The sequence below is a fragment of the Capsicum annuum genome, unplaced genomic scaffold (assembly GCF_002878395.1).
Source record: "Capsicum annuum cultivar UCD-10X-F1 unplaced genomic scaffold, UCD10Xv1.1 ctg5136, whole genome shotgun sequence".
Taxonomy (NCBI): Eukaryota; Viridiplantae; Streptophyta; class Magnoliopsida; order Solanales; family Solanaceae; genus Capsicum; species Capsicum annuum.
Window position 1 is genome coordinate 158,832 of NW_025859299.1, and position 13,635 is coordinate 172,466.

A 13,635-nucleotide genomic window follows, 5' to 3' on the forward strand; every position below is an offset into this window, starting at 1 on the left:
ATTGAGGCCCTATTTATAGACAATACATTCCAATCCTTTTCCTAATAGGACACTACATTACAATCCTTTTCCAAGTAGGATTTTATATGCTATTTCTATTCCTACTCATATTCTAACAAGTTACTTGAAGGGGAAGCATCAAGCAACTTAAATCCAGAAATTCACCACATCCAGCCAAGAATTCAACATAAATGTGCATATTTTACAAGGTATCCCAAAAAAGGTGCATACTTAGAAGGCTGATGTGAAGAAATAAATGATGTTGAACAATTTGTGTTGGTGAAAGCAATCAAAACCTCTGGGTATTAGAACAATTTTGACCCACTCATTTACAATTAAGTTTGATATTGGCAGAGAGGGGCTTAAATGGAATGACAAGGGCAGTGGGGACTCAAATAGTCAACCCAAACTTTCTTGGAATTGAGGCGTAGTTGTTGTTGTTTATCTTTTATTAACGCGTTATTCAAACTTTTAACACATTAAGAAAAATGGATCTTCAACATATTTACACAAATTCAGATCGGCATAAAATGACTTTCCGCACATATCAGCACAAACTTTTACTAACTCAAATATAACACCAGCAAATATTATTTATTCAGTGATACCTTAAGTCTTCTAATTGAAACTACTTACTCTTTAATATGTTTTTGCTCAACATAACGCACAATGTAACTGAAACAAATAAAATTTATGGTAAGAGTATTGACATAAAAATGTCTATATCTTACAGTACCAAGTTGCCGTGAACTTCTATAGTCACCTCATTTTCTAACTTGGCTCCATAGACATTCAACCAAATGACTCATCACTTCTCCAAATCGATTAATCAACCAACTGCAGATGGCACAGGTGGGAGGTTTTTGATAGTTTACTCCTTCGTTATAATGACTGCCAAATCGTCAATACTTTTCCCCTTTACTTTGTTTATAATTTTCTTTTCTTTAGCAAGCCAGTACACAAGGAAATGATTTCCAGAAAAGCCTTCAAAAATTCACCAATATCCACATGCCAATATACTTGAAAACTTAAATAAAGATAAAAATTTATCTGTGAATTAAAGAAAAATAACATAGCAGATACACGTACAGCCTTCCTACATTTGCTCATCAAACAACTAATTTTCTCATTCACAACCATATTAGGCATCAATATACTTCCACCGCAAGAGTACTTCCACCGCGTGAACATGTCAGCTTTCTGCTCAAAGTGTATGTGACTCACATGGCATGAGTATCAAGCAGGGGATGAATATGTGCAATTCTTAGAATTAAATGTTGGACGTTTAAGGCTCACCTATCACATTTTTGGAGGGTTGTTCGGTTTGAGGAATAGATGAGAAAAGAAGCTGCTTCAGGAAAGTGTAAAAGCAAGGCCCACATAGCTGTTTAGCTTACATAACATGTGATAAGATTTTCAATCTATAGAGGACAGCAAGCATTATTGTTGGATGGAGCAAAAAGTGCACATCTGCACATAAATTCAACATAGATCATTAGTTTTTTAAAATGTTTAAGCTGTCAGGTATCTTCAGCATGTACTTTTATACCAATTTTAAACCATAATCTCCATCGTTTGGACATACAAGTCAAAGTACCTGAATGCTCCAACCAATATTCACTAACGTTCAATGTCAAAATGCAATTCGACGAGGATTCAAGGAAAGCAATAATAGTTACAATGAGTTCAGCCATCACTTTGATGTCACAGTATATGAATCATGACAAAAAGTGTTGATATCTTGGTTACTATTTCACATCTTTTCTACTTTCTTTTTATAAGTAGGACTTTTATTAATAAAAGTTGTGTAGCACTAATCTAGTGTTGTATTACAGAACAGGAGCCCCCACAATCTTCTATACTTTTTTTTGGATAACTGAGAAATCCATGGGGCTAGTGGAAGACAGTTTGAAACTCGGTGTATCAGCGGTCCAGCCTATATACCCTTCTCTATTTAAATACCAGGCTTACAAGTTACATAGGCTTTCGTCAGCAACAGGGTTCCAACCTGTGACATGCGCCTAACCTACACATCATGTGGTGCGGTCTTACCACTACACCAAAGCCCTAGCCTAGGGGGATCACATTTTATACTTTTTTTTGTTTTGGTTAAAATTAAAGATTAGGCTTTAGGCTCATCTCTGACATAGGCCAATCACATGTATTACAACATCTCAAAAGCTGGATCTCCAACTTAATAGGTTTGGTCAACATCTAAGTCTGGTGAAGGTGGCCCCGAGTTGGTCTGTTCCATAGTGATTTTGATTATCTGAAGCCCCCGGGGAGTGTAAGTGCTTAAAGGACTTTTACTTTCAAGAAGAGGGAAGGTGGAAACTTTCAAGATAACTGCCACTTCCATGCCAAATGCATTTCATCTGAAAACCAATAAGCTGCCTCTACTATATGATCAGGAATGTATAAAGCAAGTTTAAGTTTTAGCCTAATGTGAGAGTCTGCTTGAAGCAATTGCTATAAAAAGTTCCAGATTCAAAATTTAAAACTGTCGTGAATTATGAAGAAATTCGTAGATGAACTTATCCATACACACAAAGGACCAGGGGATAGCAAAAGGAAACATCACAAATTTTCCTGGTTGCCCATGGATTCTTAGAAAAATGAAAGACGTACGAATCGAAAGAAAAAATTAACCTTTTATATATATATATATTTTTAAAACAATTCTTTAAGAACCCAATTGCAAGCTAGTCCCAATATCGGATTTTCCATAGGAAGCATGCAACAGCGACGAAAGCCTTGTAATGCTATTTCTGTGTAAATGCAGCCAAACTGGTGCAGCATGGATATTAAGGATTCATAGGTCGAAAACCCAATTGATTTTGGTAGAGGCCAAGCTGTTGCTGTTTAATACAAAACAGCCGAAATGTATCTGGTTCAGTTCTACCTAACTTCAAATTAAATCGCATCTTTCTCATAAGCACACAAATACTCTCCCTTGTGCACAAACTCTCATAGTTACAAGCATGTCCAGGTGGACTGTCTGGGTAAAATTGATCGCATTATCTAGTGTCAATAGAGATACCATGTACTGATATACATATGGCTAATCACAAGCATATGAATGGCCAGGACACATCTAATCAAACATCTACATACTTGATGTAAATACTTCTGGTGATTTTTTTGAATAAATAGTAGCCAACAACGACATAATACTTTTGTTGGGATTCCTGCATACTTGAAGGAATTATGAGTCTTTCTCAAATACATATCAGCACATTTTCGGCAATCGGTGAAATTCACAACAAATGGCCCACAACTATGAAATCACAAAAGACACTCTCAACAATGACTACAAGAAAGACAAGATTCACATAATATTTTTTAATAAGGTAAACACTGAGAAGATTCAGATAATATTGATGCAAAAAGTACAGCAGTTAAGGTACCTCAATGTGCTTTAAACTTTCAAACAGAGGCAAAAACATTCTACTTTACTTTTACCCCACTTGGCAAGAGAAATTAGTGGTTTCTTTTGCTTACTTGGCCCAATTAAGTGGAGATGATGCAAATGGATGATTAGTAGAAGTAGCATTAGGACTCCCGTACGTCATTTCATTTTGAGCAGCATCTTCAGACTTGAGAGAAAATCGACTTTCACTTCCTGCATATGTACCAAAAGGAACTATTGGATGCCTACTTTCAGTGCTACCAGGCAAAACAGTACTCAGTGTCCCACTATTCTGGCAACTTCCCGTATAAACTGTGTGGGTAGAACGACAGACAGAGTGGAGTTGCTCATCATTCTTGAAAAGTGAAGCCATTGTCCTTGGAGGTGTCGGAGCCATATTTGATGTATTGAGATCTGTATTCAAACGCCAGTTGGTTGGAGAACCTATCAAGCTTAGACCAGCTTGACCAAGCGGAGAGCTGTTCCACATCTGCCACGTTCCTACATCATTTGAACTATTTGAAACATTCGTTGGCACAGGGTGCATGTCCTGAGCATTAGGAGTGTTCGGGAAAAGAAAAGACCCAGCATGCCTTTCCTCTGGAACACGCATTCGTGATATTGGAGACTCAATTGGTGAAGGCCTGGTCACTTCTGAAGACGCATTCACATTTTTCACCATACATGGGCTATCAAGTCCTGTATCTGACACAAAGCCAAGGTCAACCTCCAGTTGAAAGTCATCAAGGGACTCACAAACTGGTCCAAGCAATGACACAGGGTCTGGAACATAACAAGGATCTTCAAAATTCTCCGATTCTTCCGCCAATAACTGACCTGTCCCATCTCCAATTCGAGGATGTATTGCTCTCGGAGACGATGGATTAGTTGTACTACAACTTGTGGGCCCACAAGGAAAAGAAGTTAAAGTGAAAGGCGATGGGAGACCAAAGCTAATAGGGTTGTCGAAAGATTGTGCAGCTGGAGTCTGACAGGAAGGACTCAGTATTTCTGCTTGGGGCTTTGCACTTGGTCTGCTGATTACACTTGAAGAGGGGGGAGAAACAGTAGAGGATCGAGTGAATAGCTGTTGCCAAGACTTTTTAGGAGTTGTAAATGGTTGAGGTTCAATAAGTACCTGTAAAGAACAGAATTAACCTGACAGCTTAACAAGAGCCAAGTCTAACATTGAACAGTCAAATAATCGTCTAAAAGACCTACATTTCTGACGATATGATATGTATCTATCTGTAAGTTCAGGTTAAATCAACAAGATGAACATGCCAAAAATTGAAAACATAAATGGTAAATAAAGCTATCGACAGCAAGATTAAGTTAAATTCAGAGTTACTTAGGATTCAATACTTCAGAAGTACCAAACGAAAGACATGATGAAGGAGAGCACTTCGATATAAGCAATTGAAATAGAAGATGACAACAAACTTACAGGTCGATTCATACTCCTGTCATCTCCACTAGGATTCAGCTTTCCAGGTATGCGATCTGACTGAGATAGTTCCCTCCTAGAGGCATTATGAACAGGATCTATCAGCGTATTAGATTTCTGCTCTCTTGGAATATTAGTAGCACTATTCCTGCCAAAGAAACCACCTCCAGTAAGTGCTCTAGAAGATGATAAAAAAGTACCCCGCATACGATCCAAGTACCGAGTACCAACATTTCCATGGTTATGACTGCTAGAAGAACCACCCTTATAACCATGTATAACTTCTGCATTATGTGTCTTAATACTTTCAGGCCCATTTTTGTGTTGGTTCCTTCTATCACCATCACTCTGCCTATTTCGTGCACTCTCCTTGCCTTGTCTTTTATCCACCTCTTCCACATCTGAGTTACTTTTGCTTGATCCCCTGTCTCTTTCTTTCTTCTTCTCCTGCCGCTTCTTTTCTGCTTCCCTTTTACAATCCCGTACTTTAGCAGAGGGAGACCCCTGCCCCCGTTCTTTCACTGCCTCCATCTTTTCATCGCGCAATCTCCTGCGTTCTTCCACCAGTCTAGCAACCTCCTCTCTTTGCTTTCGCTCCTCCTCCTCTGCTAGCTCTTTCTCCAACCTAGCCAGCCTCTTTTCCTCAGCTTTTCTCTTAGCTTTCTCCCCTCTACTCTCCTGACAATTTCCTCCATTCTCACCTCTTTTATCCATCAGTGCTCTCCGTCCTGCATCAATTGAAGCATCGCTTCTGGAGGAACTTAACCTAAAAATCTTTCTACACAGCCATGTGATACTTAAGAAAAAGGCAGTCAGAGCTTTGCAGGCAAAAGCAAAAACACGAGAATATGACTTCTCTGCTAAACAATGCTCCATCCCAAGAAATCCACTGCCAGTCTTGCTCCAAGAATCTGACTTGCTAACAAAAGACCCCCCAACCCAATTCCCATTCTCTAACCAATCCTGCCCGCACATCCACCTGTTATCAGACCAAACCTTTCCATTCAACATCTTCCCACCTTTCCCAACCAAATCTCTCAAAATGCCTGAATTCGAAAGACCCAACCCTGGCGGCACAGGCAAGTCTAATATGGGTCTCTTAGAAATATGCCCACAATATGAACACATGAACTTGCCACCACCAGGATTCTGATCTCTATATGGAGTCAAACAATTTCTACACCTCCTCGTTGCTATTTTCCTTAATTTCTGCATTTCAATAGCCTCAGACCTCTTCCTTTCCCTAAGCCTAGCATTTCTTCTCGCCCGCCAAGCTGACAACTTAGGCATAAAGACCTCATACCAACCAAGAGTAATCACAAGCACAAGCACACATGCCAGCCTAGGTGATGTGATTTCAAACCGAAATGCTGGTGGAAATAACTGTGATAAAGCCCATAATCCAATCAAGGGAATCACTAACCAAGGTAACATGGTTGCCACTCCCCGCGACCACTTCTGGATCGAACACAATATACACATTATCCTTTCAACCCACACGTATCGAAAATACGATAGCAAATCAAAAATAAAATTTCTTGACACGCCAAAATGTTATCAAAGTCAAAGAAACTCTCAATCTTCCCCTTCTTTAACAACAACAATAACCACCGCTCCAACAATCCGAGAAAACCCCTAGCTCTGCAAGTTCCCCTAAATTTTCGATTGTGAAATACGAGCTCTTCAATTCTTCAAAACCCTAACAGGGCGAATCGGGAGAAAGCGCCTATGAAGCGGAAGAAAACGGGTCAAGGTTCAAAAAACGCCTCATTTTAGCTCCGAAACCTAATGGACAAGAAAAGAATAATCAAGAAAAGAAGAACCTGAAGGAAGAAAATGAAAAAAAAAAAAAAAAAAAGGCGCTCACTGATTCAATGCCCATCGGCGATTCATCGGAAAGTACTCGTCGGCGGCCGGAGAGAGTGACGTTCTTTGGGTGCAATTTTCCGTCGAAATATAACTGTGAAAGATTGTTGGATTGATGAAAGAGAAAATGTTTTTTTTTTTTTTGTTTAGAGGATATAAGAGAAAGAAATGTGTCTTCTGTTCATATTGGCAGTGATTAAACCGGGTGTATGAATTAAACCAAACCGGTTTAAATTGTGATTTACTTATTTATGACTACTGTTGGAAGTGATTACTGGAGTAATTAATAAATAACAATAATCTATAAGGGGTCGTTTGGTGTGAGGTACTAAAGCATATAATTTCCGGATAAAATAATAGTTTCAGAATAAATTTTTTGATACATTATTTTGCTACCGATATTCGAGATAACTTATTCCGGGACTAATAAATAGTACCGGAATAAGTTATCCCACACATATGGTGAGATAATAATTCCAAGATAATTTATCCTAGGAATAAACTATAAAATGACAAATAACTCCTAATTCTTTGATTATCACTTTATATATATTATTTTATTTGTATTTGTATAACGAGATAGGTTAGATTTTAATGCGAATAAATATGAAACTTATCATATGAAGTTCAAATTTTTCGATTAGATGAAAAAATAAATTACAAAATTTGTGTATGATATTTTGTTGTTTCTACACAAGTTTTTCATTATTTTTATTTTACTTTTTCTACCAATTTACTCAAATATTTTTATCTAAGAATCTAAAAAGAAAAAAAAAATCTAACTACTACACGATTCATCATTATATATGTTTTGGAGAAAGTAAAAAATACAAACTTACAAATAAAGAAAAAATCATATGAATCAAAAAAAAAAATTATGTTGAGTAATGGAGAATCTAGCTAGCTATTATTTTAAAACCATTTTCAAAACTATAGGTAATAACATTTGTTCAAATGATTTTACTGATATATTTATATATATAGTAGTCCTTGCATCAATTTTTTTTAATCATTTTATCCCTAATTTAAATTTTAACTACACTACAAATTTTTATTTATTTTGATAAATTTAAACAATTATATGAGCTTATTAAATGCTACAAAAATGTAACCACAAAGGTTGGTGTGGTGGTTCAGCACCTCACCTCTTAAGAAAGAAGTTGGGGGTAGGAATGAGAGATTAGTCCCACGGCTGCCGGTTGTGGAAATACCTTGGGAAACAAAAAAAAATGCTACAAAAGTGATGAGTAATGAAAAAATGACAGTGACACCATAAAAACTATTTATACAATCAAGTTCAAAATTGATGCAAAAATTTATCGTCTTTCTATTTTGTAGAAATGTTCATTAGTTATACTTTAGATTTTCATTTTAACTAACAAATTTATCATAGACATAAATTTTTATTTTTTCTAACAAATTCATCATGGACAAATTATTAAAGTATGTTGACATTTCCTTTCTAACTTAATACATGCTTAATTATTAAATAAAAAAAATTATATTTAGCTAAAAATATTTGAAAAGTTATTTTTAAAAAAAATACAATTTGACTCTCCAAATATTAATGGTACTAAATAATGAAAAATGAGAGTAATTCTTTTTCACATTTTTTATGATGATTTTTTTTGACAAAAATGAGATTATCAATATTTTATGAAATTATATAGTATGCATATATAATAGTCCTCGCATCAATTTTTTTTTAATCATTTTATCCCTAATTTAAATTTTAATTACTCTACAAATTTTTATTTATTTTGATAAATTTAAACAATTATATGAGCTTATTAAATGCTACAAAAGTGATGAGTAATGGAAAAATGATAGTGACACCATAAAAACTATTTATACAATCAAGTTCAAAATTGATGCAAAGATTTATTATCTTTCTATTTTGTAGAAATGTTTACTAGTCGTACTTTAGATTTTCATTCTTCCTAATAAATTTATCATGGACATAAATTTTTATTTTTCCTAACAAATTTATCATGGACAAGTTATTAAAGTATATTGACATTCCCTTTCTAACTTAATACATGCTTAATTATTAAATAAAAAAATTATATTTAGCTAAAAATATTTGAAAATTTATTATTTTAAAAAAATACAATTTGACTCTCCAAATATTAATGATACTAAATAATGAAAAATGAGAGTAATTCTTTTTCACATTTTTTTATGATGATTTTTTTTGACAAAAAAGGAGATTATCAATATTTTACGAAATTTAGAACAAAATAAGTAATTTAACATGAAATATTAGAGCTTCATACACATTTAAGAAATATCAACATAAATTTCTTAACATATATTTTTAGGAAAAAGATTAAAAAAAATTAGTAACTTTATAATTTCTTTTGTATGATTCAATATAAAGGAAAATAGTTAAGCTAAATATTGTGAAGGGTATTTTATTAAACAAATAATATATTCTTACAAACAATGTACTACATATTATTTTTAGTACCACAAACCAAACAACTACTAAAAAATAATACCAGGATAACTTATCCCAGGACAACTAATCCCATCATAACTTATCCCAGCATAACTAATCCCGGTATAACTTGTTTTCAAACCAAACGACCCCTAAATGTAGATGTGTAAATCTAATAATTACCATGAATAAGCTTCTATGATGCCCCAATTTTATTTTAGATACCAATGTTTTATTAATTTTTTTTTTTTACCTTTTGAAGTTAATTATTCTCTATCTCAATTTTTTTTCAAAATTGCTAAAATTCTCTTATTTAGTTCATACTAATACATCACATTCTTCTTGGTACATTACTTCATTTTACACACATACATCACGTTCTTTCGGATACATCACTTAATTCTGCAAAAGTACATCACACTTCACACGAATACATGACAATCTTCCTAATACATCACATAATTTTACATGGATACAACATATAATTTTATACGAATACATCACATTCTTTCGGATACATCACCTAATTTTACACAAATACATCATATTCTTCAGCGAAGCATCTGAGCTAAAATTAGATATTTATGTAATTATTTAAAAGAGCTAGAATTTTAGGTAGTTATAGCAAGTTAAGTTATGGTGTGATGCAATTTTTCCTAAAAATAATTGCATCTAACACATGGCTTTTCATTCTTAAAGGTTTCTTTAAATCAAATTGGGGTTTCAGAGTTCATTTTACTAAAAAATAAATGACTAAGCAATAAAAAGATCGGATCAAGAGGCCCAAAATAAAAGATAATCTAAAAAAACAAAATGGTTTGATAAAAAAAATAGCCCTGCCCAAAATCCTATATCTAAGTGATGATCTTTTCTATCTGAGAAGATTATTCGTCAGTCTTCTCAAAAGTTATAAACTGTGTCTGAAGATGTTTCCTGAAGCTTGCCATCAAAATCTTCATCTTATCGTACTCCTCCTCGGGCTCATCTTCATTTTTGAGCTCTATATTGCATAAGATTTTGTCAGCATCAATTCTTCGCATTTCAAGGTAAATGCATGTCTCCTTTTTCTTCTTGACTATATCTACCAGATTATTTTAGGTCTAAAACTTTACTTCTTTCTCCTGCTCTGACTATAGGTAGTCGGGGTAACTCCATCTCTCTAAGGGACCAAAGAAGGATATCATCTAAGGGTCTAAAGATTCATCCTGTGACATTTTGCTTGTTCAAAATGTTTAAATTAACTCATATTTTTGGGTTAAGACTAAGAGTGTTTATGTCATGATGCGAGTATACATCATGAACGAGATATGATGTTTAGAATCATGAGTGGTCTCAACTAATTCTTGGTACTGGCATACTAGTAATATAATTAATGTAAATACTGTCCGAAAGCATAATGATACTGAAACGGGCAACTGTGAAACCAACTCAATATTTTACTGAAATAAAAACTGATCAATAATCATCGAACCAACTACTAAATCAATTATGTCTGAAAGCCTCTACTAACTCAATAAGCAAATGGGGCAACACTCTCAGCTAACTCTTAAAGCAAGCAAGCAAGCAATAACAACAACATATCTAGTATATTCCCGTAACTTTTAAAGCAAACAAAAACTTAAAATAAAACTGAAACAAGACTGTCCACGGTATAAATTAAATAAAATGTGTCCTCGAATGATGAGGCTCACCAAAGCTGTCATTGAATCTGGCACGAAAGCGTACCTAACTGTGTGACTGAAATTGGACACCAAAATCTATACTATAAAATAACATAACGCAAAGAGGTATGCGGTAAATACTTTGAATGTAATGACCATGATAGATATGTAATGCTATAAATATACTGAACATGCTTTATAACTAATTTACATGAATTATATAAAGCTGAATAAGTAAATGAATTATAGTAAAATGACTCAAAAGTAAAAGCATAACTGAAATGCGAAGCATAGTTTTATAATCATAAAGTAACTCATTTTAAGTGAAACTGGGGGTTGTGACCAACAAATCAAGCTAAAACTATTTATGTGGGAGATTCTATTAATAGACATAAATCATGCGAACTGAAGCATCCCAGGTTTTCACCCTTAGAAAATTTTCAGGAATCTCATTGTTCGAACCCATTACGACTCATGGTATGTGCCGTAAGCTAGGGTAAGAGTGGTGAAGATCTATCATAAGTTGACTAGTGTTAGTTGGTGGGATGGTCTTGGACACTGGAATGAATACGACTTAAGGGTATGAGTCGTAAGGTATAGGTACGAGTCGTATAGGTGACTTGTAAGGTGGTCAGTATTTAATCCTTCTAGTGTTACATTCTGCCAGGGATACGAATCATGGGTACAAATAGTATACTGTGGTTGTGACTTGGTTGGAGAAGTCATATATTGGATAGTATCTGATCTATGGTTAAGAATTGGTTACGATTGGGTAGGTATCAGTCGTAAGCTAGGTTACGACTCGTAAGGAGGTCGGTCGTAACCCTATGTTAGGTTTTATGGGATTTAAGTGGGGGTATACTGGACATTTTCCTACTTACCCTAATAAGGACCCATAATTTCTAATACATTTAGGAGGTTATTTACTTTATTATTTTATTCTTAAACACTTAGAATCTCTTCCAAAATATATCATAATTCTCTCAAGAACTTTTGAGGTAAAGAGCGAGGGTTTCAACTAAGGGATTACTTTGGGGCTTGTCTTGGTGAATTCTTTCCATCAATCTTCTTGGTTTAAGGCATGATTCTCTTCCCTACTTGTAATTTCAATTAAAGCCATGGTTATATGGTTGATTTCATGGTTTTTACTTTTGCATGGTTTTGGTTTTCAATCATTGATTTGGGGATTTTGATGTTAAAGACTTAGTTGTGATTTCTTATGGTTTTAATTATGCTTTCCATGCATTAGTGGTGGTTTTGGATAATGGAATTACATAGTAATGGTTTAATGGTAATGGAATTTGGCTTTGGTTATACTATGCCCTCAAGGTGTTTGATTAAATGCTTATAAAGATATATTTATTACATTGACTCTTTTAAAAGGGAACTCTTGCTTGTTTTCTTTTATGCATGAAACTACAAATGATTTAAATGGCTTACAAAGATTAAAAGCTAATTGGTTATGCTTGCAGAGAACATGGTAGTCTCCCAAGAGGTTAATGTGATAAACGAAAAGGGCACTAAGAGTCCCCTTAGTCTAAATGGTTTGGTTATGAATAATTTTTACAAGTATGGTATTATGATGGTACCACTGGTTTATCAAATAACCTTGGTTAATAAATGGATAATTAGATTGTTTGGACTTGGTTTTAATTGGGCATTAATAGCGGAGAGTGTAAGCTAAGTCATGAAAGATGGTGATCCTGGAGGGATCAAAACCGAAAACTCATATTTTTCGATATGAGAAGTTTTTGATGGACAGGTGCGAGTATCACGTTTATATTGTAGGGATATTCTATTCATCCCAAGATTATTGCCTGGTCGTGTGGCTACACGTATAAGGACCCTTTTAGCAGGGGAAGTTGAACCCATACGGCCCGTGGGTGGTGGGACGACTAAGCTACCCAACCCAGGTCAAGGTTTTAAATGGTATGCTAAACCCGATCCCTTATCCCAACACATACATATATGTGTTGTTGTTTGCATTGGATGGTTTTCACTTGGTTTTGATATATGTCATTAGTTTATCCTTATCCCGAGATTCATGCTAGTGTTCACCCACTAACCTATCTACTGGCAGCTATAAACCCTTGCTATGCAAGAACCGGACGTTCGACTTCTTCCTCATAGTACTTGATTCTGCGATAGCTTATTAAACTGAAGTAGTGAGATTCCATCTTTTCGATAGGCATCATTTCATGTTGGACATTCTTAGTATTTTATTTTATTTTTTGAATATTAGTTTTGGCCATGTCCCAACCAGATATTTGTATTTTTTTGGATAAAGACGTTGTGGTACTTCTGGGGGTTGGAATGGGCGGGATTGGTATTAGTGTGACCTTGGCATTGGAATAAGCTGGGAGACTGGCATCATCAGACATAATTTCTCATTGTTCCATCGTATTACATTTTGGGTTTGACTTTCATATTATGTTTCGATATTCTCTTTGGTTTGGTATGGTATGGATGGTTGGATTGGTATGGACGGACTTAGTTGGGTTGATCATGGTTGTGACCCTATCCCAAAGTCTTTATGAGAGCATTGTGCAATCTTGTTATATGCTCAAAATTCAGCTCATCAAGGCTGTATAAGGTGGTTGGATTGGGTTAAAGGGGTGGTCCTCAATCCTAGGTGGACTTAGGATGCCTATTACGATAAGACCCCGGTTCGGGCCACTTCAAGTTGGTATCAGAGCCTAGGTTCATGGTCAATTAAGAGTCTACAAAGTCGTGTTAAGTAGAGTCCCTTTTAGGGGTGTGTAGCGCCCTACACTCATAAGGGACTACAAGACATCTAGGAATGTTTTACTTT

The 13,635-nt window shown here is 35.0% G+C and overlaps 1 protein-coding gene across 5 annotated transcripts in view; it reads right to left on the minus strand.

The window, feature by feature from the left end:
- The window catches only part of LOC107842639, an 18,471-nt gene extending 11,545 nt beyond the window's left edge, over positions 1-6,926 (minus strand). For 2 of the 5 annotated variants that reach the window (XR_007050446.1, XR_001665968.2), the window contains exons 1-4: positions 6,724-6,926; positions 4,857-6,641; positions 3,502-4,547; positions 1,297-1,470 (exon numbers count right to left, since the gene is read on the minus strand). Coding sequence is in view for 1 of the 5 variants with exons in the window: in XM_016686587.2 (XP_016542073.2) it covers positions 3,502-4,547; positions 4,857-6,338 (2,528 nt within the window). In the remaining 4 variants the exon portion in view is untranslated. Of the gene's footprint in view, positions 1-1,296; positions 1,471-3,407; positions 4,548-4,856; positions 6,642-6,723 lie in introns of all 5 variants that reach the window. The other 3 variants (XR_007050447.1, XM_016686587.2, XR_001665971.2) reach the window with 2 other exon arrangements.
- Positions 6,927-13,635: the final 6,709 nt, after the last annotated feature.